We start from the raw sequence: 24948 nt of genomic DNA, 5'->3' as shown, positions 1-24948 counted from the left end.
ATTTGAACTAAGAGTATTAGTTAGATTACTGGATAGGCATCATTGCCATGACAGGATTAACACCTGTTCATTTGTACTGAGCATGGTTTTTTACTTTCAGTGAGATTCCGGTGAAATTCACTGAATTTTGGTAGTTTCAGTAGACACTAAAATATTTAGTTTCAGCCGAAATATTTAAGCAATTTCAATACAGCACAGGAATTCAAATAGTTTTCAAGTTTTTGTTTCAAATTTTCAAATTTTTAATTGAATTCAGATAAATATTTTGGTCATTTGGCTGAAATGGAAACTGAAATTCACTGAATTACGGTAATTTCGGTTGGTGCTGAAATTTTTCTGAAACTTAAATTGAAAACCCATGCTCGGCGGCACCGACGAGGCAAATGAGGTGTTATAGCACCTGAAGTTGCTGGTGAAGACGCAGGGAAAGGGGAAGGAGTGGAGTGGGAGAAGAGAAACCTGTGAGCGTCAATGAGGGCTGGCCACACACGGCAGATGCGTGATAAGCTCCCGGAAGGCGCCGATGAATTCAAGGGATGATGGAGCGCAACGAAAGATACTAGCTTGCAAAATGAGCTTATATTATAGAATGAGGGAGTACAAGATAGGTGGTGATCTCTCAAGTTGCGAAATTACTACTGCCGGCGAGTATTTCATCTTGTAGTCTTCAAGTCAACATCTTGTCCATCTTATTGTCTCGTTTTCACTCTGTACGTACTTTTCCAGGAAACTATCAGAAAATATTGTCCAGATTTTCACAGTGTTTACATACACTGAGTGGCTTGATGCATAGATGTTACTCCCAGGTGTAATTGTTTTGCCCTTTATGCCCAAGAAGGCAAAAACGTTCAGATGAAAAAGGATAAACTGTTAGTTATGAACTGCAATATCGTGGTTGTGGTACATTAAAGCTCCATAGCAAGAAGGCAAGAAGGCAAGTACCACAGTTAGCAACACTACAAAATATCTTTATTCACCACCATAGCTTAATTGCAATGAGTTGCCATCCAAATTGAAATTACACGTACAAAATTAGCTACAAACACAATGTCGAAATTTACATGACATAATCCCACTAACAGGAATAATGTACATTACATATTTTTTACTATATAAATACATGTAGGTAACTGACAAAGATACACCTCAGAAGCTTAGTAAAGAAGATGATCATCCCACTGGGTGCTTCGCTAACGTGGCAAGCTGGCTGAGTTCAAGAACTCTTGCTCCAGACTGTACTTTCCGGAGGTGCATGTAGGTGTTAAGCCAACATTACTACTAATGTTGTTGCTCTGCGCATGAGAGCTAGCACCATTCAGGCACCCAAATGACTTGATTTCTCCGTCATTTATGGGAGGAAGTTGACTCCTTAATCTTCTAGTTTTTAGGAGTTGTAACTTCATTTCTACCTCTTTCATGGTAGGTCTTTCTCTTCCTTTTGTTTTCAAGCATGCTTCCGCAACTGAGGCAATATCATCAATTTCATTCTGGTTCGCTTCTTCTGCGACTTGGGGATCTATGATTTCCATCAGAAATCCCTGCTGAAGTCCTTCTACAAAGTAATGAGCCAAGCTTTGTTTTATACCGTCTTCATTAATAAAAATTGGCTTCTTTCTCATCAGAAGCTCCACCAGTATAATTCCAAAGCTATAAACATCACTCTTCTCACTCAGCTCTCCGGTGTAGTAGTACTCGGGGTCCAGATAACCAAAAGTTCCTTGTACAATTGTCACTACATGTGTCTGATCAAGTGATAAAGACCTCGAAGCACCAAAGTCTGATACCTTGGTAGTAAAGTTGCTATCTAGAAGTATATTGGAAGATTTGACATCTCTATGGAAAATTGGTATCGCAGCAGCTGAGTGGAGATAAGAAAGAGCACCTGCAGCTTCTGTTGCAATCCTAATACGATCATCCCATAAAAGTAAGCATTTAACACTTACTTCAATGTGAAGAAGATCATATAGTGTGCCATTGGATATGAACTCATACACCAACAAAGGCACCTCTGTTTCGAGGCAACAACCGAAAAGCTTGACCACATTCCGGTGAATGATCTGGGATAAGATGGCAACCTCATTGATAAACTGGTCAATCTCAGTTTGCTCCACTAGCTTTGACTTTTTGATAGCCACTACACGTTGATCAGAAAGAATTCCTTTGTAAACGGTGCCATGTCCTCCACGACCAAGAACACGACTGACATCAAAGTTATTGGTTGCTTTATTTAATTCCTCCAAGGAGAATATCTTTGTTTTATCAGTGGCACTTTCATCTGATATTAGTTGTTCCAAGAGTAGGCCTTGATTTTTCTTGAAGTATGCTCTTCGTATTCTCTTCTGTATGCCTCTCTTCCACTTGCTGATGCATGCCATTATACCTAGCACAAGTATTATTGCACCAAGGCCACAACCAATTCCAATTGCAATACCTATACATCTAGTAATAGTTGTTAAAACATGTCCTTAATTTTCAAGTTGCAATTCTATTGAGGAAAGTAATTTCCATATGACTTACCTAAGATAAGACTGCGTCTCTTTGCCGATGTGACACATCTCTTTTTTATTGGATCAAACTCTTTTCCATGAGTGCAGTTCTTGCAACTATAGCCCCCAGGATAATTTTGGCATGTTCCATTGCAAGTATTCATCAACAAACACTCGTTGACATCTGTAATTGGTAGGTAAGTGAGCAATGAATGATGCCGGAAAATAACTGGTAGTAAACGTGGAACCAAAGCTAGGTCACCCTTGGCCTACCATTCATCCTACACAAATTGAAGCTACCTGTATACATCACCGCCCTCTCCGAGATGTTGCATTGGCCATTATTGTTTCTAAGTACATCTTAGTAAACAACCAATTACTCTATAGAAAACAGATATTACAAAAATATGTTTGATGCCATATGTGTTAATAACATTTTTTATTTCATTCCCATGAGGCAAATTTACATGCTTATGTGTATGCCATTGCCACTAAAGTTTCGGAAGTTTGTTTGCACGTATTCTAAAAGACAAAAGAAAAACGGTTGTATAAGATTAAACGTATACATGATGGTGGTATCCAACTTTAGCTCAACCAACAAAGCTCAAGTAGTAGGGACCAAGCCCTATTTTGGCAATTTCATTTTTTTCAGAAAAGGAGGTTAAACCTCCGTCTCTGCATCAATCGATGCATGCCGTTATTTTTATTAATTATTTTATAAAGGTTTGATAAGAACATACATCAATCTATCTGAAGCCATCACTCACACCTACAAACTCAATAATGTAAAGTGCTCTCACTTCCCATATCTAAAACTGGTGTCGTTGTCAATCCATCCACATAACGTATCGGCCAACAGCCAATGCAGCAGACCTAGTGACCCATCTTCAGGAGAGAAATCCGCATCATCCTTGCCAGTCCGAACATCCATCGACGCCACCACGGCGCCCAACGGCACCACCGCCCTGCGCTCATCCATTCAGACGCAAAGAATCTGGAAGAACTATCGTGCGTAGCACCCGCCAATCAGGCATGACTCAGTGTAGCACCTGTCGGCCAGGCATGACTTGACAACTCCACCAAAACTCCATGCAAGACGAAGCCGCTCCACCTCCTGCCTCTGTCATCCAGCGTTGCTCCACAAACGATGCTCCCAGGAGCGATACGGCACCGCGATACCGCCATTGTCCGATACCAGATCCTAGGGTTTCCCCCGAAATGATGCCTTGAGTAAAGTCACGGCATCAAGGATGTCGCCTTTGCCCACCGGAGTTAGGTTTTCACCCTAGAGGCAGGGAGGTGAGAACTGGAGGAGCACACGTAGGCCGACGTCTCCAAGAAGAACAGCGGCACCCTTGAGCATCGTCGTCAGCGCGGCAGGCCGGGGCCGACCAAAGGGTTTCCCCCAATTTAGATCTTCCTCCACCAGCTTCATCCGCGAGCACACCGGCACCACCAGGAACCCACAGGAGATAAGCACACCAATGAAGGCCAAAGAACAACGACCGGATCAGGCGATGCCAGCCGCCAGAGCAGCGGCCCCTGTCCACCCGCAGCCACCCTACCACATCGTACCAAGCCACCATGAGCCAGCATGCCGAAGCCACCACCATGTCGGAGCCTCCACCACGCCGAAACGGAGCAGAAGCAACCAACCCACGCCGCCGAGGGCCCTCGCCGCGAGGGGCGCCCACAGGATAGATCTCCCCTCCCCCTTGCCACCACCGGCACCCCCGCATGCGCCTCCATCCAGCCCGCCGCCCGAAGCCCGGCCAACGCGCCCGCGCCCACCAACACCAGCTCGCCGCCGCTCCACGACGCCCGACGTTCGCGCCGCGCCCACGTCAGAGAGGGCGACGCCGCGCCGGCCCTAAGTACTCGGGGGAACGAGGAAATCCCCGCCTGTGTTTTCATGAATTAGCTAAACTCTAGTTCTTGTGTGTGCCTAGTCATTTAGTATAATGTACCTATTGTAAGTAATAAAATTATCACCTCTCAACATCAGGTGATGCGCACAACTAAACTGAACCATGTTGTATAAGTAGTATGACTTGGATATCCACCTAGTTAGGGTAACTCCACTAACCAAAAAAGCTTTCGCTCGGCTTTATATATAAAGCAACGATCCATATACAAAAAGCATACAACCCCATACTACACACACCCAAGGCAGATACAAGGGGCTGATGATCAGCAGCACCAAAACTCGACAACCGAGGAGACTCCAAAGCGGTGCTTCCAAGAAATAAACGACATCGGAGAGCCGCCACCGTCCGATCCACTGAATCAAGTTTTCACCCGGAGTACGGCAAAGGACGCAGGACTACCGCGATGGAGCATTCAGAAAGGGAACGACGCATGGACGCCACCGCCATCGATCTGGTCCGAAGCAGACGAGGTTTTCGCCTCGGCCACCAACCTCCGCCTCCGCCCTCGGTCCGAACCAGACGAGGTTTTCACCTCGGCCGCACCACCAGCATCGTAGATCGTCGAAGGCCCGCCCCCATGCCGCCCATGCGGCCATGGCAACTATCCTGTCAACACCCGAGCCGCGAGCTCCGCCCACGAGCCAACAGCTCCCACCACCAGGGCCGCTGCCCCACTTCGAGATACTCTGGAGACCATCAAAGGTGCCGGCTTTGAGCCGACCGGCGGAACCTAAGCATCAACAGAACCGCTGGTGGCCATCCAACCCCGCAGCATCGATCTGTAGCCAGGAGGTCAGGCCTGGAAAAGGGGAGGGGGGAGCGAAGCTCGTATGGACCGGCGCCCCTTGCACGAGTGACGAGCAGTCGGTATACCCGTCCCTCTAACAGCCTCCCCTGCGTCGCCCCTGATGCCCTACCACGGCCTCCGGCCAGATCCATGTGAGAAGGTGCAGCCACCCTTCCGCCGATGTGGACCGTTGGATCAACTGTACCCCGCTGCGAAAGAGGGCCTCCAGAGGAGCCAACACCCTGATCCGTACCACCGTCGTGTCGGGTGGGTGCCCAGCCGCCAGGCACCATCTCCTGAGCCGTCCATCGGCCGCCAGGCCCGCCTCAAATAGAGCCGTCGCAGCCTGCACCGCCCACGGGGCAGATCTAGCGGAATCCGCAGCCGCCACCCCGACCACGCATCCGCCCTGTACCACCCGCGTCCGGCCCTCCACGCTTGGCCTGCCGCTCCGCAACATTGCCACCGAGCATAGCTGACCGCCGCCGCGCCGCACCGCCGCCATGGAGCGACCGCCCGCGCAAAGCTCCCATGAGCGAGGAGAGAAAAGCCCCGCCACCGCCAACACCCACCGGGCTTTGCCTGGCGGCGCGGAGAGTTGGCGGCGAGGGGAGGGAGGAAAGGGAGAGGGACGCGTGCCGGCGGCTAGGGTTATCCCCTCGGTCGCTCGCGGGAGCGACAGCGAGGGGACGAGGGGGACGAGGACCTCGCGTAACTCCACTAAAACAAGAAGAAACCAACTCTTTGGATTAAGATGAGAGAAGAATTGCAATACATGAATCCTGCTAGATGTATATTGCAAAATTTTAGTCAATCATTTATAATGTACTAAGAAAATCATGCATACGGTTGATGTCAATTTGTAATGGAAGTTGTAGCGTGTTTACCTGTGCAGCCATCCGGTGTGTATGGATTTCCTTCATAATTGGGAGAGCACTGACACCGATAGCCGAGATGCATTGTCCCATTCCCATGGCGGCGGGTAACAGGAATGCAGGTGCTATTGACACTGCGGCATGCGTACATAGCACTTCTTTGCTTGCTCATATCAACCGGACAGGTTAAATTATCGATAGACCACCACATCTTCATGTCGTATTCTTGAGATAAATAAAAACCATATTGATCGACGATGTCTTCTATTTCCTTGCCCCCATCGCTTGTATAACCTATTACCGCAAGATCTTCATCGCTGTACCTTGAGTTGTTTTGTATTTCTCTAACAGTAAGATATCCTTCATTCACTGAAATGTTGGCCACAATGTATGTGGCAGCTCGATCAAGAATTGTGACGTTTTCTGATGTACAGTTAAGCCGAAACTTTTCGGCAGCGTAGCAACCATTTTCAAGCCCAAAAGGAAATGGAATGCTTGTGTTCCCGCATAATCTCTTGCAACCTCCTTTAGGATTGGAAGTGTAACTTGCTGTAGATGGAATGACACAGGAAGAAGTTACACTGGGATATTGACCCATGAGAATTAATGACCATCCTATCTACACTAGAGATACACTTTTATTATAGCATTAATTAATGATGCCAATTTTAGCTAGCCAGAACATTTTAAAGAAACGTGCTACTTGTGGTAAACCAGATCCATTCATTGGAGTGGACATTGACAAAAACAACTTAAGTCTTTACACCGGGTGGCAATATAAGTCGGGCACGGGATATTAGGTCGCCAATTTAACTAGCAAAGCATGCGTAATATATCACAAAAAAATGATTAGAAACTTCTATGGACGATGAATCTAAAGATTTTTTTGATAACGTGTATATATTAATATTGCGAAGATATCAATTACACCAAGCCTCTGCAGCAACGCAACGCCCCTAATGGCATAACGAATGCACACAGAAAACAGCTAAAAAAAGAAAAATCCCGCTACAGTGTTCCGGGCCTTGCAACATCAGCACAACCACCACCAAAACAACACCTGATGTCAAGGTTTTCTTAAAGTGACGCCTCCAAAAAGAAAATAGTGCACAAGCGCCGTCGTAGCCTGATCATAGATCTTGGGTTTTAACCCCGGAGATAATCCCCTCTCTCAAAACAATGCCTTCAAAAGGCCATTACCATACACAACCAATTAATGCCAGACCTTTGGATTTTCACCCTGAAAAGCAAGACTTTGAACTTCACCTGTTTTGTCGCCCCCACTAACATACCTCTGCTACGAAACCCGAAACTTGAATCAAGTTCCTCAACGCCGTAGGTTCTAATCACCATTACTAATCCTCCAACCTCAGCTTCCATGGCATTATCCACCTATTACTTTACCATGGAGCTAAATATATCTCCTGATGACAATAGATAGTAGAGCTTCGCGCCGCTCGCTCCTTAACAGAGAACCAATGGGCACGACCAAATCACACCCGATTCAGCAATCTACAGACATAACACACCCATGGGAGTTCACCGGCGGAGCTTACCGAAACTCGCCACTCCAACCAGATCAGGAAGGATCGCAGATCTTCGTCTTTGTGCAAGAGGAACCCTAGGACTGCCGCCTTTATCCGAGCATACCAGCAGCCCCCCACACCATAGGTCGGAGCAGCATCGGAGAAGGCAGCCGCAACGCACGACCACGAACCGTCCATGGCAGGGGCGACCCAGATTGGGCTCTTAGACCTAGATCCGATCCAGCATCGTGCCGCCAAAGATTGGTGCCGACGCTACACACCACCCGCCGCGAAGATGCCGCTCCGGCTTCAGGCCATGACTATAGGCCGCGCCGCCCTTCAACCATTGCCACCACTCCATAACCGCCCATAGAGCCGCCTCCATCGTGCACTCTCCTCCCCTACGCCTTTAGACGAGAAGGGCGCTGCCACCACCGTCGGCATCACCGGCCAGGGACACGCCGATGGAGGGGGCTGGACTGGACAAGGAGGAACCTCCAAAGTCGTGTTGGAGGCGTCCCGGGAGGCGGCTAGGTCTCAGATTGGGAGTAGGGATGTCAATTTTATCAATGGATTTGGATATCCGCGGATACCAGACCCGGTTGGGCAAGGGTATGGAGCGTATTTCTGCCCATGGATCTGTGGATCTGAATACCCTCGAACAACCGGGTTGGACACGGTTGTAATTTTTGCTCCAAGGATATCCAATGGATACCCATATAACACGTGCGCCCAGATGGTTGTGACACTAGACTAAGTAAATGTCCAACCCGAAGTCACTTGCGGTCATAGAAGACCAAAGCCTGGCCCATGTTCCCTAATCCCCCACACCCCACTAACCTAATTATTAAAACTAATCTAAGTTAATGAAAGATGATGAGTTAATCTGATTTTTGGGAAGGTATCATGTTGATTTTTCTATGTTCACGGAGCTTCATGGGTATTCAGATATTCAATGGATATGGGCATGGGCACAATTTGTGTCCATGAAAGCTTTGATGGATGGGCAGAGGGTATGAAGATGGGTCATGGTTTGGATTTGGATCAGCTCCACCCGCCCCAAACCCAAGAATTCGCCACTAGTAGAGACCGCAGGAGACCTGCGAAGTAACCCATGTGCCACTAGTGAACAAGTATAATCGAAAACAGTAGTACGTCCAAATGTGTCAAAATATTCTGCAAAGGGTGCGTGCTGATTTTCGAACTTCTATGGCAGGCAATTTTGAGTCTTGGGCGAGAATACAATTAGTGCTTTTTTTTTTAGCACTACTAACTATATATTACTTCGTGTGCACAATGATTTTTTTCTCAATAAATAATGACGGCTAGCGTTAAACAGAGAAGCAAAGTTGTATTAATCAACAACATTGGTGCAAAAATTACCATAATATATATTTAATCGTGCACATATTTATCCAATGTTCATGACATGTCAGTTGAATACTTTTATATATAATCCTAAGTAAAGAGTAGATTCCTAACCTTGACAGCCGTCCATAAGGTACGGATTCTCGTCATCTGCGTAACTGCGACACCAACATGAGTAGCCTCCAGATGATAGATCCTGGCAAACGCTGTCAGCGCTACAAGCATAGCTTGACTTGTTCTTATGAGCATTTTCACAGTTTGTTGGTTGATCCGTGATGGCCATGCTAAGATATGCCGTTCGTACATTCCGTTCGTCTATCTTACTTGAATAGATGTCAACCGTATGAAAATGGTAATCTTCCGCCAGGAAAACTTTGATACTATTAGAGAGACCTTGACCTTGACTTGATAGTGCTGATGAGAAGCCACCATTGAGGCGGCCAATTATGAACCCAAAGGCTGGCACGTCCTGCTGCAAACGGATGGAACAGTATCCCAACCCAACATCGCCACCGTACTGCTTGTTTGTATTTGCCTCCTTCATGGCCTCTTTGTCGTCTAGGCAAATACTCGTGCATGAACCTATGGGATCGTTGGTATCCTTGCCAAACAAGTAGACACCCACGCCGCAACCAACTACGAACAAGCTGTTGTATTCAGAGGCCCTAACACTTTTAACGGGGGCCTCCCATGACATGTTATAGGTGTCGTTCATACCTGGTTTCATGGTGACGTTGAAGTGGATAGGACGGACTTGAAGTATATTTTCTACAGGATAAAACTTAAGGACCTCAGTGGTAGTGTTGGCCAGAAAGAGCCTCTTATGATTAGCGGTGCTGTTGCAGGTGAGCTCGAAGCCTTGCCGGAAGCAGCCCGGCCCTATGCCGAACGGATAGCGAATGGCGACACCACCGCACCTGGAAGGGCAGCGAGCCTGAGCCAGTTCGGCGGCGGAAGGGATATGCAAGATCCCATCCCTTCCGGCCTCGGCGGCCGCGGTTGGCCGCAGAGCTGCCGCCAGGCACACCAACAAAAAGGACACGGCCATCATCGCGGCTCCGGTGGCGGGCAAGTTTGTTCTAGCTAGGCGTTGGTGTTTGGTTTGGTGTTATGGTGGCGATAGCATCAATAATACTCCTAGATAGATATATAGAATCAATAATAGGTGGATAGATATATAGACAGATATTATTGAGAGTGTATGTATCCTTCCTGCCTCTGTATGCATCGATCATCAGTGGCCACCAGTATTTTTTGAATTATTTTAATATTTTGCGGGAAGTTAATTATCACCGGTACTTGCGACGTGCATGACCCGCGGGCAGTCGTCGGCTTGTCGGCTGTCGCTGCATGCCATGCCGACCGCAGCTTTTGGCCAGCTGATATGATATACTCCCTCCATTTTTAAATATAAGTTTTTATAGAGATTTCATTAATGGATTACATACGGATGTATATAGACATATTTTAAAGTATACATTTAATCATTTTGTTTCGTATGTAGACATCTAGTGAAATCGCTTAAAAGATTTATATTTAAAAACGGAGGGAGTACTATATGATGGTAGCCGCTTGGCAACACTACGCCTTGCAAATTTTATACGGTCAAGGATGTGGCCAAGGAGACGGATGTGGCCGTGCAGTGCTGAGAAGCATCGTATTAATCCCCGGGCCGGCCACCTTGACGGGCAGAGTACGACAGTACGTGCCAGTTGACGGCTCTAGTCACAGAAAATTCTACATATTTTCCACATGTACATCCACCTGAAACAGAAAGGCATGCGAGCGTGCCTTTCACGTCCCACTGTTCCAATTTTACGCGGTTCGTGTTGAGACTTGTTTTTCTGTATGTGACAAAACCAGCGAAGCAGTGCACTACTAGAATTTTCCACTATGTCGACGGCCGCATAGAATACACAAACCTGCCATTCTGAAACATAGCAGGTTCATTGTCAAAGAGATTCAGAACATGCATGTTTAGCAGTACAAAATCATGCATGGACAAAATGGTGTAAGTTTGTGTATTGTACATGTAATTAACTCTTTTCTGTACATACACCTGCGCCTAATGGAAGAAGGGGGTTCGTATTAAAAAAAATCTGAAGTGATCGGATTGCTTACCATCCCGGTCGGGCCTGGTATGCTCTTGCTATTGCGTCCGGTCGGCTATCGTTGTTGGCGGTTGAGGTGAGCCCTCCCACGTGCCGGCGGTGCTGCTGCTCCTAGTCCCGGCTCCTTTTCGTCGTTGTGCGGGTCTTCCCTTACGGTGCCGTGGTGAAACGGCGCGGGTGCCTCAAGACCGTGTTGGTGCAGGGTGAGGGTCGGTTTGTTGGTAGGCTATGGAGCGCCCAAGGTGCAGGTTGGGATCGGGGAAAACCCCTATCGACCTGACCGACACTGACGCGGTGACACCATTGGGTGTCGCCGAACCTTCCTGGAGGGCGTCGGGCCTATCCTTCCTCGTGCCTCGTCGCGTACGGGGGAAACCCTTGACAGCAGCGTCGTCATTGATGCATTCCTTCTTGGATGTGTTGATGGATACCGGCGCTTTGGAGTCCTGGAACTTGGTGGGACATCCTTGGTGGGCGTAGCGGTCGCGAGTCTTTTGCGGTTTTGTCGATTCGTCGGTGTCGGCATTGACTGTGCTGTTTCCGCTCCAGCACCTATCGTTGGATGTTCTGGCACGTTGCTTTGTAGTACAAAGCGAGGGAAAATCATTTTTCATCTTATCACATGTGTCATGTAGTGGATTCATATTAAATCTACCTGCATGCTGGCACAACTTTCGATGAAAACTGAGTTTTTTCTCCCGCAAGTGTTACTCTAATCTCGAGCAGAAATGTACCCAGGTAGACCAAAACGAACAACCAGGGACATGTGGGTGTATTTGAGCGACGCATTTTCAAATTATTTTAATTTTACTTTAATATTGTTCTTTGGGTTTTACTATTCATGTGAACGTATTCGACGTTGATTGTAGAAAAATTATGTTCGTGTTTCTTTACAAATCTAGCCCATATTTTATTTTGAAACAAGAACGGTAGAACATGACTTGGTCATTTGATAGTTTTGATAATATTCTTTTGAGTACTAATTCAATGGACGGTATGGTTCTCCTTCGATCGAATCTCACAAGATCCGTCGGAGATAAACTTCCGCACACCCTCCGATAATGCTACAAGTGTTATCGGAATGGGGTCTAGGTGGGAAGAACATTAATCAATCTTCAAGGAGTTAATTGCTATTGGCCTTGCGGCATGCATATCTAGCACATATTTTCATTCTCATTGCCCACTATTTTGAATTTGCAGACATTATCACCCACTATTTTGAATCAGTGAATAATTTTTCAATATATGAACATTTTTTAAATTTGTGCATTTTTTATTTCTCCATGAAAATTATTCTAAATTCCAGAATTTTGTTTTTAATTTTCGAACAATTTTATAATTATTGAACATTTTTTAAATTCCTGAAGACTGTCTGAATTACTCAAAAAGATTGAATTTGTGGAAAAGTTTAAATTCGTCAACTCAAATACATGAACATTTTTTAATTCTCCATGAACTTTTTCTGAATTTATGACATGTTTCAGATTTGCTAACATTTTCTTGAATACATAAACATTTTTTAGTTCGTCATTTTTTTAATTTGCAAATATTTTATTAAATTCTCCAAAGTTTTTTGTATGGGGGCTGTCACCTGGACGACCGTCGGATCTATGTGCGCAACCATCCGATCCGTGCACGGGGGCTCCAGTCGGGCATCCAATAATTCCTGAAACGACGGTTGAGTTACAGAAACAAGGGCTTTGTTGCGAAAAAATAAATTTTGGACCCAATAATTCCTGAAACGACGGTCGAGTTACAGAAACAATGGCTTTGTTGCGAAAAAATAAATTTTGAACCCAATAATTCCTGAAACGACGGTCGAGTTCCAGAAACAATCGCTTTGTTGTAGAAAAAAAATATTCTTCTTTCTGCAACATAGATATTGAAAGCGGGACAGAGTGGATCCGGCGGTGGCTGAGCTCCTTGGGGCGGCGACCATGACCGGAAACGAAGAAAGAACATGAGGTTAGAGAGAGAAGAAGAAAAGAAAGGGGGAAGGAAGAAGGAGAGGGCACGACGGGTACAGCGAACTGGCGAGGACCGACGGCGGCGGCGGCTCGCCGCACTCCTGCAGGCTCGTCACCTGTAGCAGAGGAGACACGGCGGGGAACCTGGAGTGCTCCAGCTTCAGCCCCGTTCCTGAAAAAACGCTTCAGTTTCAGGAAACGGTCGCGGCTAGGTCGCTCGCGCGCGGGCACAATTTCATCCGTCAGATGGAGGCGTGATCAACGGACAAGGAGGCGGCAGATAGATTAACCAAATCAGCCGGTGGAAGGGGAGACTTTTCCTTTTTGTATTCACAACTTGTTACTTTTTATTTACTTCTTGGGGATGTTTATGTAGTGGAAAATAAAAAGAATTAAAAATAAACATAGATCTACACTATGTTTTTTTTGACAGTGTAATCATTTCATTCATCATAGAATAGAGAGGTCATTTACAATTAAAGATGTAATGAACTAGGAGGGTCATTATCCCAAGTACTAGAGCTTCTAGTTTTATAAGCTTCCTTTGCTAAGGCATTAGCTACCTGATTAGCTTCCCGTTTACATAGACCGAATTGTATCTGCCCAAACTCGCTGGCGATTGAGCTGCGAGAATGAGCCCGTTCCGAAGGGCTAGTGACTCGGCCGTTGCAGCATCAGATACATTTAGGATGTAATGTGTTGCTGCTACTATGAAATGTCCCCATTCATCTCTGATGATTGCTCCTGTTGCCCCCAGCCCTATCCTCTTCAACGAATGATGCATCCACATTTACTTTTAGAAAATCATGTCTGGGCTTAATCCATCTATGCTCTTCTTTTGGCCTTTCAACCCTTTTATCAGCAGGATCTACGCTCTTAAACATAGATCTACACTATGCTAACCTATAGGATGTAGCGATAGGACCTAATGAGCAGGTCCTAAGCAATCGGCACGGGACGTGAGCAAGTGCATCCTATGTATCGCCTTCACTGAAAGGGGAACCAGGCCCACCAGCACGGGTGGCCTCGGCCTGGACTCTTTTACTTTTTTTCTTTTACTTTTTTTATTTATTTTCTGTTTTTTACTTTTTATTTTACTTTTGTTTATGCTTTAAAATAGTACAAATGTGTATATTAAAAATAACATTCTACTAAAATATTTAAAAAATGTTAAACAATTATTTGAAAATATTAAACAAGTATTTGAGAACTATTGAATAGGTATTTCATTTTTTTAAGAAGTTTTTTAAAAAATGCTGATCATGTACATAAAAATGTAAATCAAGTATTTATAAAATGTTGAACAAGTATTTGAATAATGTTGAATAAGTATATGAAAAATGTTGGTCATGTATATAAAAAATATAAGCATTATTTAAATAATGTTGAACAAGTATTTGAAAATAATATTGACAATTATTTCAAAAAATGTTTATCATGTATATAAAATGTTGAAAAGGTATTTGAAAATTTAATTTTCGATTTTTCCAGTGCCTAAAATGTGTTTTTTTATGAATGACCTACCATATATTTGTTTTAAAATTGGACCAAATAATTTTTTCTAAAATACTAGTCCATATTTAATGTACAATTGATCAAATGGTTTGGTGTCAAAATCTTTTATTCACCTCTCGTGAAAAAGACAAATTTTCGCCGAATCAGGTGAAATCGAGTCAAATTTGAATAGCAGCTGCATTATAGTTTGCTCTTTATTTTTCCCAAAAATCATTTCCATAGATGGAAGTATTCTCCGTTCTCCGCAATAGTCTAGAAACAATGACATAAAAAAAAGCAACATCCAACACTTGAAGATGGAAAAACTTGCTCAAAACGTGAGGCAAAGCCTTCTGCTTACTATGAACATCATAAAGTATTAGATATTGAACACATCTAGCATTTACCAATCTGGGTAAAGGCTTCTGCTGAATATGAACATCATGAAGTTTTAGATACCGAAGACTTGTAGGATTTGCCAAGCTACAAAGGAAGGACTTAAAATCAGCAGATGTTGCAGACATTTGCAGCAGACGCAGATTATGTGCTTTTCCAAATACATCTTGGAATGCTTTGAAGAAAAAGGAGTCATAATCCCCAATTAAGACCAATGTCCTCAACTTTCTCACTGATGTGACTACATTTTGCAAGAAAAATTCAAACTTCTCGTTACGAGGTATGTTCCTAGTCTGATCATCCCTCTGATATACAGAATTGGTTACTATAGACAAATGGTGTACAGTTGACAAAGTTGGCAAAATTTCACTGCACTGCATAAGTTTTGTTTACAGTTCAGACCACTAAAAATAAAATCCCTTTGTAAGAGATGAGTTCTCGTTCGAAACCCTGATACTTCGAGAGAGATTGTCCGTTTTGTACACGAAGTGCATCCAGTTTTTGTCGTAGCCCTCTCAACTTTTTAACACATGCTATGTGGGTGAAATGATGATAGCATGCCAACTTTCAACATTTTCAGAGTTCATTTGTAGTGCTTTTCAATTTCAGGGTCAACTAGCGCAAAAAAAAGAGAGTAAATGCACGAAGAATACCAAATGAAGTCAGAAATTGATGAAATTTTGTGATGTGCCTTAGAATGGTGCATTTTGAACACACAAAAAGTATGGAGTTCAAATAAGTTCGAAAAAATGAAATCCCTTTGTAAGAGATGAGTTCTCGTTCGAAACCATGATACTTCGAGAGAGATTGTCCGTTTTGTACACGAAGTGCATCCAGTTTTTGTCGTAGCCCTCTCAACTTTTTAACACATGCTATGTGGGTGAAATGATGATAGCATGCCAACTTTCAACATTTTCAGAGTTCATTTGTAGTGCTTTTCAATTTCAGGGTCAACTAGGTCAAAAAAAATAAGTAAATGCACGAAGAATACCAAATGAAGTCAGAACTTGTTGAAATTTTGTGATGTGCCTTAGAATGGTGCATTATGAACACACAAAAAGTATGGAGTTCAAATAAGTTCAAAAAAATGAAATCCCTTTGTAAGAGATGAGTTCTCGTTCGAAACGGTGATACTTCGAGAGAGATTGTCCATTTTGTACAGGAAGTGCATCCAGTTTTTGTCGTAGCCCTCTCAACTTTATAACACATTCTATGTGGGTGAAATGATGATATCATGCCAACTTTCAACATTTTCAGAGTTCATTTGTAGTGCTTTTCAATTTCAGGGTCAACTAGCTCAAAAAAAAGAGAGTAAATGCACGAAGAATACCAAATGAAGTCAGAAATTGATGAAATTTTGTGATGTGCCTTAGAATGGTGCATTTTGAACACACAAAAAGTATGGAGTTGAAATAAGTTTGAAAAAATGAAATCCCTTTGTAAGAGATGAGTTCTCGTTCGAAACCCTGATACTTCGAGAGAGATTGTCCGTTTTGTACACGAAGTGCATCCAGTTTTTGTCGTAGCCCTCTCAACTTTTTAACACATGCTATGTGGGTGAAATGATGATAGCATGCCAACTTTCAACATTTTCAGAGTTCATTTGTAGTGCTTTTCAATTTCAGGGTCAACTAGCTCAAAAAAAATAAGTAAATGCACGAAGAATACCAAATGAAGTCAGAAATTGTTGAAATTTTGTGATGTGCCTTAGAATGGTGCATTTTGAACACACAAAAAGTATGGAGTTCAAATAAGTTCAAAAAAAAATGAAATCCCTTTGTAAGAGATGAGTTATCGTTCAAACCCTCATACTTCGAGAGAGATTGTCCGTTTTGTACATGAAGTGCATCCAGTTTTTGTCGTAGCCCTCTCAACTTTTTAACACATGCTATGTGGGTGAAATGATGATAGAATGCCAACTTTCAACATTTTCAGAGTTCATTTGTAGTGCTTTTCAATTTCAGGGTCAACTAGCTCAAAAAACAAGTAAATGCACGAAGAATACCAAATGAAGTCAGAAATTTTTGAAATTTTGTGATGTGCCTTAGAATGGTGCATTTTGAACACACAAAATGTATGGAGTTCAAATAAGTTCAAAAAAATGAAATCCCTTTGTAAGAGATGAGTTCTCGTTCGAAACCATGATACTTCGAGAGAGATTGTCCGTTTTGTACACGAAGTGCATCCAGTTTTTGTCGTAGCCCTCTCAACTTTTTAACACATGCTATGTGGGTGAAATGATGATAGCATGCCAACTTTCAACATTTTCAGAGTTCATTTGTAGTGCTTTTCAATTTCACGGTCAACTAGGTCAAAAAAAAATAAGTGAATGCACGAAGAATACCAAATGAAGTCAGAAATTGTTGAAATTTTGTGATGTGCCTTAGAATGGTGCATTTTGAACACACAAAAAATATGGAGTTCAAATAAGTTCAAAAAAATGAAATCCCTTTGTAAGAGATGAGTTCTCGTTCGAAACCCTGATACTTCGAGAGAGATTGTCCGTTTTGTACACGAAGTGCATCCAGTTTTTGTCGTAGCCCTCTCAACTTTTTAACACATGCTATGTGGGTGAAATGATGATAGAATGCCAACTTTCAACATTTTCAGAGTTCATTTGTAGTGCTTTTCAATTTCAGGGTCAACTAGCTCAAAAAAAATAAGTAAATGCACGAAGAATACCAAATGAAGTCAGAAATTGTTGAAATTTTGCGATGTGCCTTAGAATGGTGCATTTTGAACACAAAAAAATTATGGAGTTCAAATAAGTTCAAAAAAATGAAATCCCTTTGTAAGAGATGAGTTCTCGTTCGAAACCCTGATACATCGAGAGAGATTGTCCGTTTTGTACACGAAGTGCATCCAGTTTTTGTCGTAGCCCTCTCAACTTTTTAACACATGCTATGTGGGTGAAATGATGATAGCATGCCAACTTTCAACATTTTCAGAGTTCATTTGTAGTGCTTTTCAATTTCAGGGTCAACTAGGTCAAAAAAAATAAGTAAATGCACGAAGAATACCAAATGAAGTCAGAAATTGTTGAAATTTTGTGATGTGCCTTAGAATGGTGCATTATGAACATACAAAAAGTATGGAGTTCAAATAAGTTCAAAAAAATGAAATCCCTTTGTAAGAGATGAGTTCTCGTTCGAAACCCTGATACATCGAGAGAGATTGTCCGTTTTGTACACGAAGTGCATCCAGTTTTTGTCGTAGCCCTCTCAACTTTTTAACACATGCTATGTGGGTGAAATGATGATAGCATGCCAACTTTCAACATTTTCAGAGTTCATTTGTAGTGCTTTTCAATTTCAGGGTCAACTAGCTCAAAAAAAATAAAATAAGTAAATGCACGAAGAATACCAAATGATGTCAGAAATTGTTGAAATTTTGTGATGTGCCTTAGAATGGTACATTTTGAACACACAAAAAGTATGGAGTTCAAATAAGTTCAAAAAAATGAAATCCCTTTGTAAGAGATGAGTTCTCGTTCGAAACCCTGATACTTCGAGAGAGATTGTCCGTTTTGTACACGAAGTACATCCAGTTTTTGTCGTAGCCCTCTCAACTTTTTAACACATGCTATGTGGGTGAAATGATGATAGCATGCCAACTTTCAACATTTTGAGAGTTCATTTGTAGTGCTTTTCAATTTCTGGGTCAATTAGCTCAAAAAAAATAAGTTAATAGTTCGGATAGTCAAAATAATTAATTATGAAAATAGAAAATAGTTTTGCATTATTTATTCAATTTCAAACACTTTCATTATCATAGTTTTTTCAAATTCTCAAATATGCATAAAAGAATTTTTAATAAACATAGTTTTTAATTGAAAATAACAAAATATATAATAGTTTGGATAGTCAAAATTATTAATTATGAAAATAGAAAATAGTTTTGCATTATTTATTCAATTTCAAACACTTTTCATTATCATAGTTTTGTCAAATTCTCAAATATGCAAAAAGAATTTTTAATAAACATAGTTTTTAATTGAAAATAACAAAATAGATAATAGTTTGGATAGTCAAAATTATTAATTACGAAAATAGAAAAAAATTGAAACTATATTCGAAATCATAGAGAAAATTCAATCTAAATTCTCATTTGAATTTAGATTGAATTTTCTCTATAATTTCAAATATAGTTTCAATTTTAGTGAGTTTAGGCCCGTAAGCCTGCTTTAGAGAGGAGCTCGATGGAGAAGCTCCGACGGGGCTTATAAACAAGTGTTAGTCCCCCTCGCTGGGCGAGGTGGGACTAAACTTATCGTGCAGCCGAGGAGGGGCTTTAGTCCCGGGTGGATCCACGCCCCGGGACTACAGACCCCCTTTAGTCCCGGTTGGAGCCACACCCCGGGACTAAAGACCCCTTTTCGGCAGGCGAGGAGGCGGGAAACGAGGGGCTTTAGTCCCAGGCCGTGGCTCTACCCGGGACTAAAGGGGGTCTTTAGTCCCGGATCGAGCCACGAACCGGGACTAAAGATACACCTATATAAGCGGGAGTTAGAAAATTTCCAACGCAAATCGCATTTCCTTCTCTCCTTCTTCCTCGTTCTCCTTCCCGGCGCGGCACAGCGACGAACTCGACGACGCCGTCAGGCTGCCCACCGTCCTCCTCGCCGTCGCCATCGTCCTCCTCGCCGCCGCCGTCATCCTCGCCGCGCGCCGCCGTCCTCCTCACCGCGCGCCGTCGACACCTTCGGCTGGTAAGCCCCCCGCCACCTCCTCCCCAACACTCCGGCCAGTAGAAGAAAGGAAGAAAAAGGAGAAGAAAAGAAGAAAAAGGAGAAGAAAAGAAGAAAAAGGAGAATAAAAGAAGAAAAAGGAGAAGAAAATGAGAAGAAAAGAAGAGGAGGAGAGGAGAAGAAGAGGAAAAATAGAAGAAGAGGAGAAGTAGAAGAAGAGAATAAGAAGAGGAGGAGAAGAAAAGAAGAAAAAGGGAAGGAGAAGAAAAGAAGAAAAAGGATAAGAAAAGAAGAAAAAGGAGAAGAAAAGAAGAAAAAGGGAAGAAAGGAAGAAAAAGGAGAAGAAAGGAAGAAAAAGGAGAAGAAAAGAAGAAAAAGGAGAAGAAAAGAAGAAAAAGAAAAAGATTTTTTTTGTCATTTAATTCCTATTGTTATTAGGTTTGTGCTAGATTATTAGGGTTAGTAATATTTAGAATTAGGTTAGTGTTACAAGAAGAAGAAATATGAACAAAAATAAGAAAATAAGATTAGGAAAAATGAAAATAAGGAGAGGAGGAGAAGAAAAGAAGAAAAAGGAGAATAAGAAGAGGAGGAGAGGAGAAGAAGAGGAAAAATAGAATAAGAGGAGAAGTAGAAGAAGAGAAAAAATTTAATTTTGTCATTGTATAGTGTATATACTTAAGTGTTAATAGTGTTTCTTAGATTATTGCTTAATTTTGCTATTGTATATGCTTAAGTGTTAATAGTGTAATTTTGCTATTGTATATGCTTAAGTGTCAATAGTTTATTTTTAGCAAGAAAATTAATAGAACTAGTTTATTTTTTTAGTTCATTTTACGATGCCTATCCCGCATCCTCGTCGTCGACTCGGCGGAGGACACCTGCTTGATCAGAGGGGCCCTGTCCGGGACTGGGCTCCGCCCGGCTGGTATTGGGAGATGCTACCTTCAGGGGGGCGTAGGTTGGTGAGGAGCCAGCCCGTCGTTGACCCGATCCTTGTTTGGTGGCGGTCGCGTGGGCCAGTGAGGGTGCCGAGGCTTCCGGACACCGCAGAGGTGGTACGTCACCGTGTCAGCGAGGAGGATGAGCACGTCCGTCGCTACATGGTTGCATTGGAGGGCAGGTTCGAGCATACCTCATAGGTTCTTCGGGGATCTCACTGGAGCTATGATCCTGTGATGGTTCCTTCTCATTGGGTGTCCACCGCCCGCGCCGATACCCGCCGGGCGCTATGGTTCTAGATGTATCAGTGATGCTATATGTATGATAGTATTCGAGGAGTATTAGTGATAATATTCGACGATGTGCGGACAAAAGAGATGATGTATTAGCTTATAATTGAATGCATGCTAATTTGAATACTACTTTATTTTACGATTTGGTTTTGCTTATTGAATGCTCAAATTGGAAAAGTAGTCCTACTTTGAATACTATGCAGAAATCTAGGAGTCTCGGGTGGAGCCACGACCCGGGACTAAAGTTGTTTTGGAACGGAGTTCCTGATAGAATAATTCTTTTTTGGTACAAAGTATAAGAGAATCCGTTTTTTGCAGAACTATGGATCCACATATCAGGAACCTATAAGAGGAAGAACTTCTCGAAGATATAATTAAAGACGGCCCCGACGTTGAACCAGCTGAATCTCCGTCGTCATATCTAAACCACGACGTTGGAATGGAGGTCGAGCGACACGAAGATGAAGCCGATGGGGCAGGAGATAGTTCCAATGACGGAGAAGGTGATAGCTCCACTGATGGAGAAGCCGGTGAAGAAATAATAAAGTCCGGCGAGGTATACATATGAAGTTCGACAATCACTTGTAATATGTGAAAAATATTGGAGATAGCTCTATATTGTATACATATGCATTCATTTGACGAATGTTTCTCCCTCTTAGGCCTCCACATCGAGCAAAACTACGAAACGAGGCCCGACTAGAAAGTTGGATGCATAGATGCATTACACGTTTGAGGTGATATTTCCTACGGGCGAACCCAAGCTTCCTAAGAATGCTGCTGGCACATTCAAGAAGCAATGCAGAGTTCTCGTTAGGGATCATGTCCCGATCAGCGTTCGGGAGTGGAACAAGCGCAAAGGGGCAGCCGATAGTGACTATGTCGTCGAAAGGTACAAAGATAATCTTTGGAATGATCTCATGTCACATTCCAACCTGCCAGAATGTGAGAATGAAGACGCCGCAGACAAACTGAGGGCCAAAGTCAAGAAGTGGACTCTGAAGAAGATGGCCGAACTGTTCCGTAGCTGGAAGAAGAAGCTATGGAAAAACTATCTGAAGACAAAGAAAGTGCGAGTATTCGAGGGGTATCTAGCCAAGCAGGTGAATCACTGGAAGGCATTTCAAGAGTACAAGGAGTCAGAAGATGCCCAGGCATTATCACAAAAGAACAAGATAAATGCCGACAAGAAGAAATATCACCACAAGCTGGGGCCAGGGGGCTATGAGACTGCCATCCCAAAGTGGGATAAGAAAGAGCAAGATCTGATAGATAAAGGCATCGTACCTGAACCACTCCGTGATGAGTGGGAATTGAGAGCAAGAAATTGGTTCCTTGCGCATGGTGGGTCGTACGACGAAAAAACAGGGGACCTCATCTGCAATGACAGTCTTAGGATACCCAGGGAGAATTCGAAAAGGATAGTGAAAGAAATTAAGGAGGGAAAAAGAAAGTTCACTGCAGATAGAGATAAAGATTTGCTCACACTGGTCCTTGGCAATGACGAACATGGAGGACGAACGCGAGGCTTCGGTCCTTCTTACCCGTGGTAGCTTGGGTTTGCGAGAGACCAAGACACTTACAAAAGCCGAGAGAGAGCAAAGAAGCGGCAACAGGATGAGGAGAATGACAAGTTCAACCAGTTGCTTGCCAGGATTAACGAGCAACAGAAGCAGATTGATGAGCTTAGAGGAGTACCGCGCCAGGAAGATCCTGCACTTGATATTACCGGCGCCCCATCTAAGCGGAAAAGCAGCGTGGCTGAATCTGAGGCCCCGCCCGACGATGCACGAAGAATGATAGAGGGCGGTCCCGGCTACCCCGTGGATGGAATCAAGGAGTCAACATCATGTGAACTCCATCAGAAATTCAAGAACATATCCATGAAGGTGGCCGTCGGTCAAGCTTTACCTTCTGGCCCTGATGCACGCTGGCATGGCCGTGAGATTCCAGCTGGCTTTGCTAAAGTCGGGGTGGATGAAATCATGACGGGGTTTAATGATATGGAGCTCGACATAGGTGGACCCGAAGATGAGAGGACACTCGGAGAAGTACTGGATGGAGTCATCCTATGGGACAAGAACTACATCAAGCTTCCAGGCTCGGCCCCAAGGACAACACCGCCTCCGAGTCGTCGCAGGTCACCTACACCTCCATTACCTCCAAGCCCTCCACATGACGTCGACCAGCACAACACGAGTCCATCTCGATTACCGCCGCCGGACTTGGGTCGTCCGTCTCCGCCGCCGCCCGCACATGATACTAAGCGGAAGCGTGCCACCAAGAACGCTCCGCCGACGTTTCCTAAGCAACGGAGCCCCCCAAAGCGCAAACGGTCGCCCCTCCCAAAGGTACCTCGTGCTAATCTTCCTATCAGACTTTACGATCGTACCCCCGAGGAAAACGCCAGGATAGCAAAGGAACAACATGATGCGCAGATGAAAAAGAAGGAACCCGAGCCCCGCCCGGAATACACTTAGAAGCAAATAGCATGGGCAAAAGACTTCATAACCCTTCCATCACAGTATGACTTACACTATAAGCGTGATGACTATACAAACACATTGCAGAAGGAAGTGAAAAAGAGCAGATCACGTGCAAGTGCAAGTGGGAGCAAATCAAGTTCAACTACAAGCAAGAAAAAATCAGACGTTCCTCAGCTTGGACAACAGGCCAAACAGTCGATCCCACCCCTGAAGGTGTTAACCGAGAATGTTCCCCCTCCGGTGCAGGGGCAAGATTTTGAAAGAGCAAAGGACTTGGCGGCTGAATGTGGTATCTCGGTTGAAGATTTGCTGGCTTCCCAAGACGACAGGATACCCAAGGCTGTAGTAGCCCCTAAGCCACAGTTTGTCATGGGAGAGCCTTTGGTCAGCAAAGATGATCTCCCAACAAATATGCGTTACTTGCATCAATGGTAATTAAGTGAATCAAAGAATGGGAGAACGATGATCGTGCTGAGTGTCCCACGAGAGTACTACGACCGCTCCGAAGAAATCCATATCGACTTTGATGAACTCTTCCACATGTACAATGGCGACGCCCTCGACAAATCGCTTATGAGTTGCTATTGTCTGTAAGTTTTTCAATTCGTTGTCTACATATAACTTGTTTAGTTATTTCAATTCATTGTCTATATATAACTTGTACTCTATTATGCAGAATAAAGATTCTGGATTGTAAAAGTAAGGCCATCCTAAATATTGGGTTTATTGACCCAGATAAAATACATATAGCGATGCTAACTGATAAACCCAAGGAGATGGAGGAAAACCTTCCAAGGTTTCTAATAGATCAAAATTTCTGTGACCACATACTGTTTCCATACAACTTCAGGTGAGGGTCTTTACTCTGTTGTGTCCATTCACTTATAAGTGTTATTGATAAGTTACTGCTATATATATATATATATGTATATATATATATATATATATATGTATATGTATATGTATATATATATATATGTATATGTATATATATATATATATATATATATATATAGATGTGCAGCTTCCATTGGATTCTGTTGGACATTCAAATTGATAAGGGAAGAGTTGATGCCTTCGACCCATTATCGAGACCCTTGGAACAGTTCCAAAGCCTGCAGGACATGCTCCAAGGGTAATTTTAATCATTCATGCGCTCTATCGGTCTCTTTCGATGATTTTATGATATATCAATTAATGAAAAACTTAGCAAATCATTATCCTTATCGGGCAGGGTTTGGAAGCGGTTCAAGTGCGTGACTCCCCGTAACTTTCCTGAGAAGCTGACCTTTAGAGCGGCTCAGGTAAGTAGTAGTATGATATACTTCTATTAATTTTCAATACATTTATGATGCTAGATTATTATTTTGATTATATATATTCTATTCTCGTAAAGTGCGAGCAGCAGCCACGGGGAACGCATCTATGCGGATACTATGTTTGCGAGACCATTCGCACGTTTACCTCTGAGCTCAAGGATCACAGATTCGACGTAAGCAATGAACATTCACACCTCTATTTTTACCCGTCATTCTTTGTTATCATGATTGATATTCATATTCATCTCTTCTTCTTATATAGCACACGGCCATGAGGACGAAG

The 24948-nt window shown here is 43.3% G+C and overlaps 1 protein-coding gene across 1 annotated transcript; it reads right to left on the bottom strand.

The window, feature by feature from the left end:
• Positions 1-1012: 1012 nt before the first annotated feature.
• Positions 1013-10160, bottom strand: LOC123405890 (wall-associated receptor kinase 2-like). The gene is made up of 4 exons (XM_045099411.1): positions 9085-10160; positions 6089-6625; positions 2518-2670; positions 1013-2431 (listed from the first exon to the last, which is right to left on the bottom strand). Exons 1-4 carry the CDS (start codon positions 10019-10021, stop codon positions 1191-1193), a joined length of 2868 nt encoding a protein of 955 aa, XP_044955346.1. The 5' UTR covers positions 10022-10160; the 3' UTR covers positions 1013-1190.
• Between the last annotated feature and the right edge of the window lie 14788 nt (positions 10161-24948).

This window comes from Hordeum vulgare, chromosome 6H (genome assembly GCF_904849725.1).
Source record: "Hordeum vulgare subsp. vulgare chromosome 6H, MorexV3_pseudomolecules_assembly, whole genome shotgun sequence".
Taxonomy (NCBI): domain Eukaryota; kingdom Viridiplantae; phylum Streptophyta; class Magnoliopsida; order Poales; family Poaceae; genus Hordeum; species Hordeum vulgare.
The sequence above is the reverse complement of the archived record's forward strand: the minus strand, read 5'-3'. Positions and strand labels throughout refer to the sequence as shown.

What these genes read in the sequence shown, in the direction of transcription:
- LOC123405890 (XM_045099411.1), bottom strand. Translation starts at nt 10,021, where the DNA reads ATGATGGCCGTGTCCTTTTTGTTGGTGTGCCTGGCGGCAGCTCTGCGG. An exon ending in CACACCGGATGGCTGCACAG is followed by an intron (nt 2,671 to 6,088) that starts GTAAACACGCTA and finishes TACCAATTACAG; the next exon opens with ATGTCAACGAGTGTTTGTTG. An exon ending in GAGACGCAGTCTTATCTTAG is followed by an intron (nt 2,432 to 2,517) that starts GTAAGTCATATG and finishes CTAGATGTATAG; the next exon opens with GTATTGCAATTGGAATTGGT.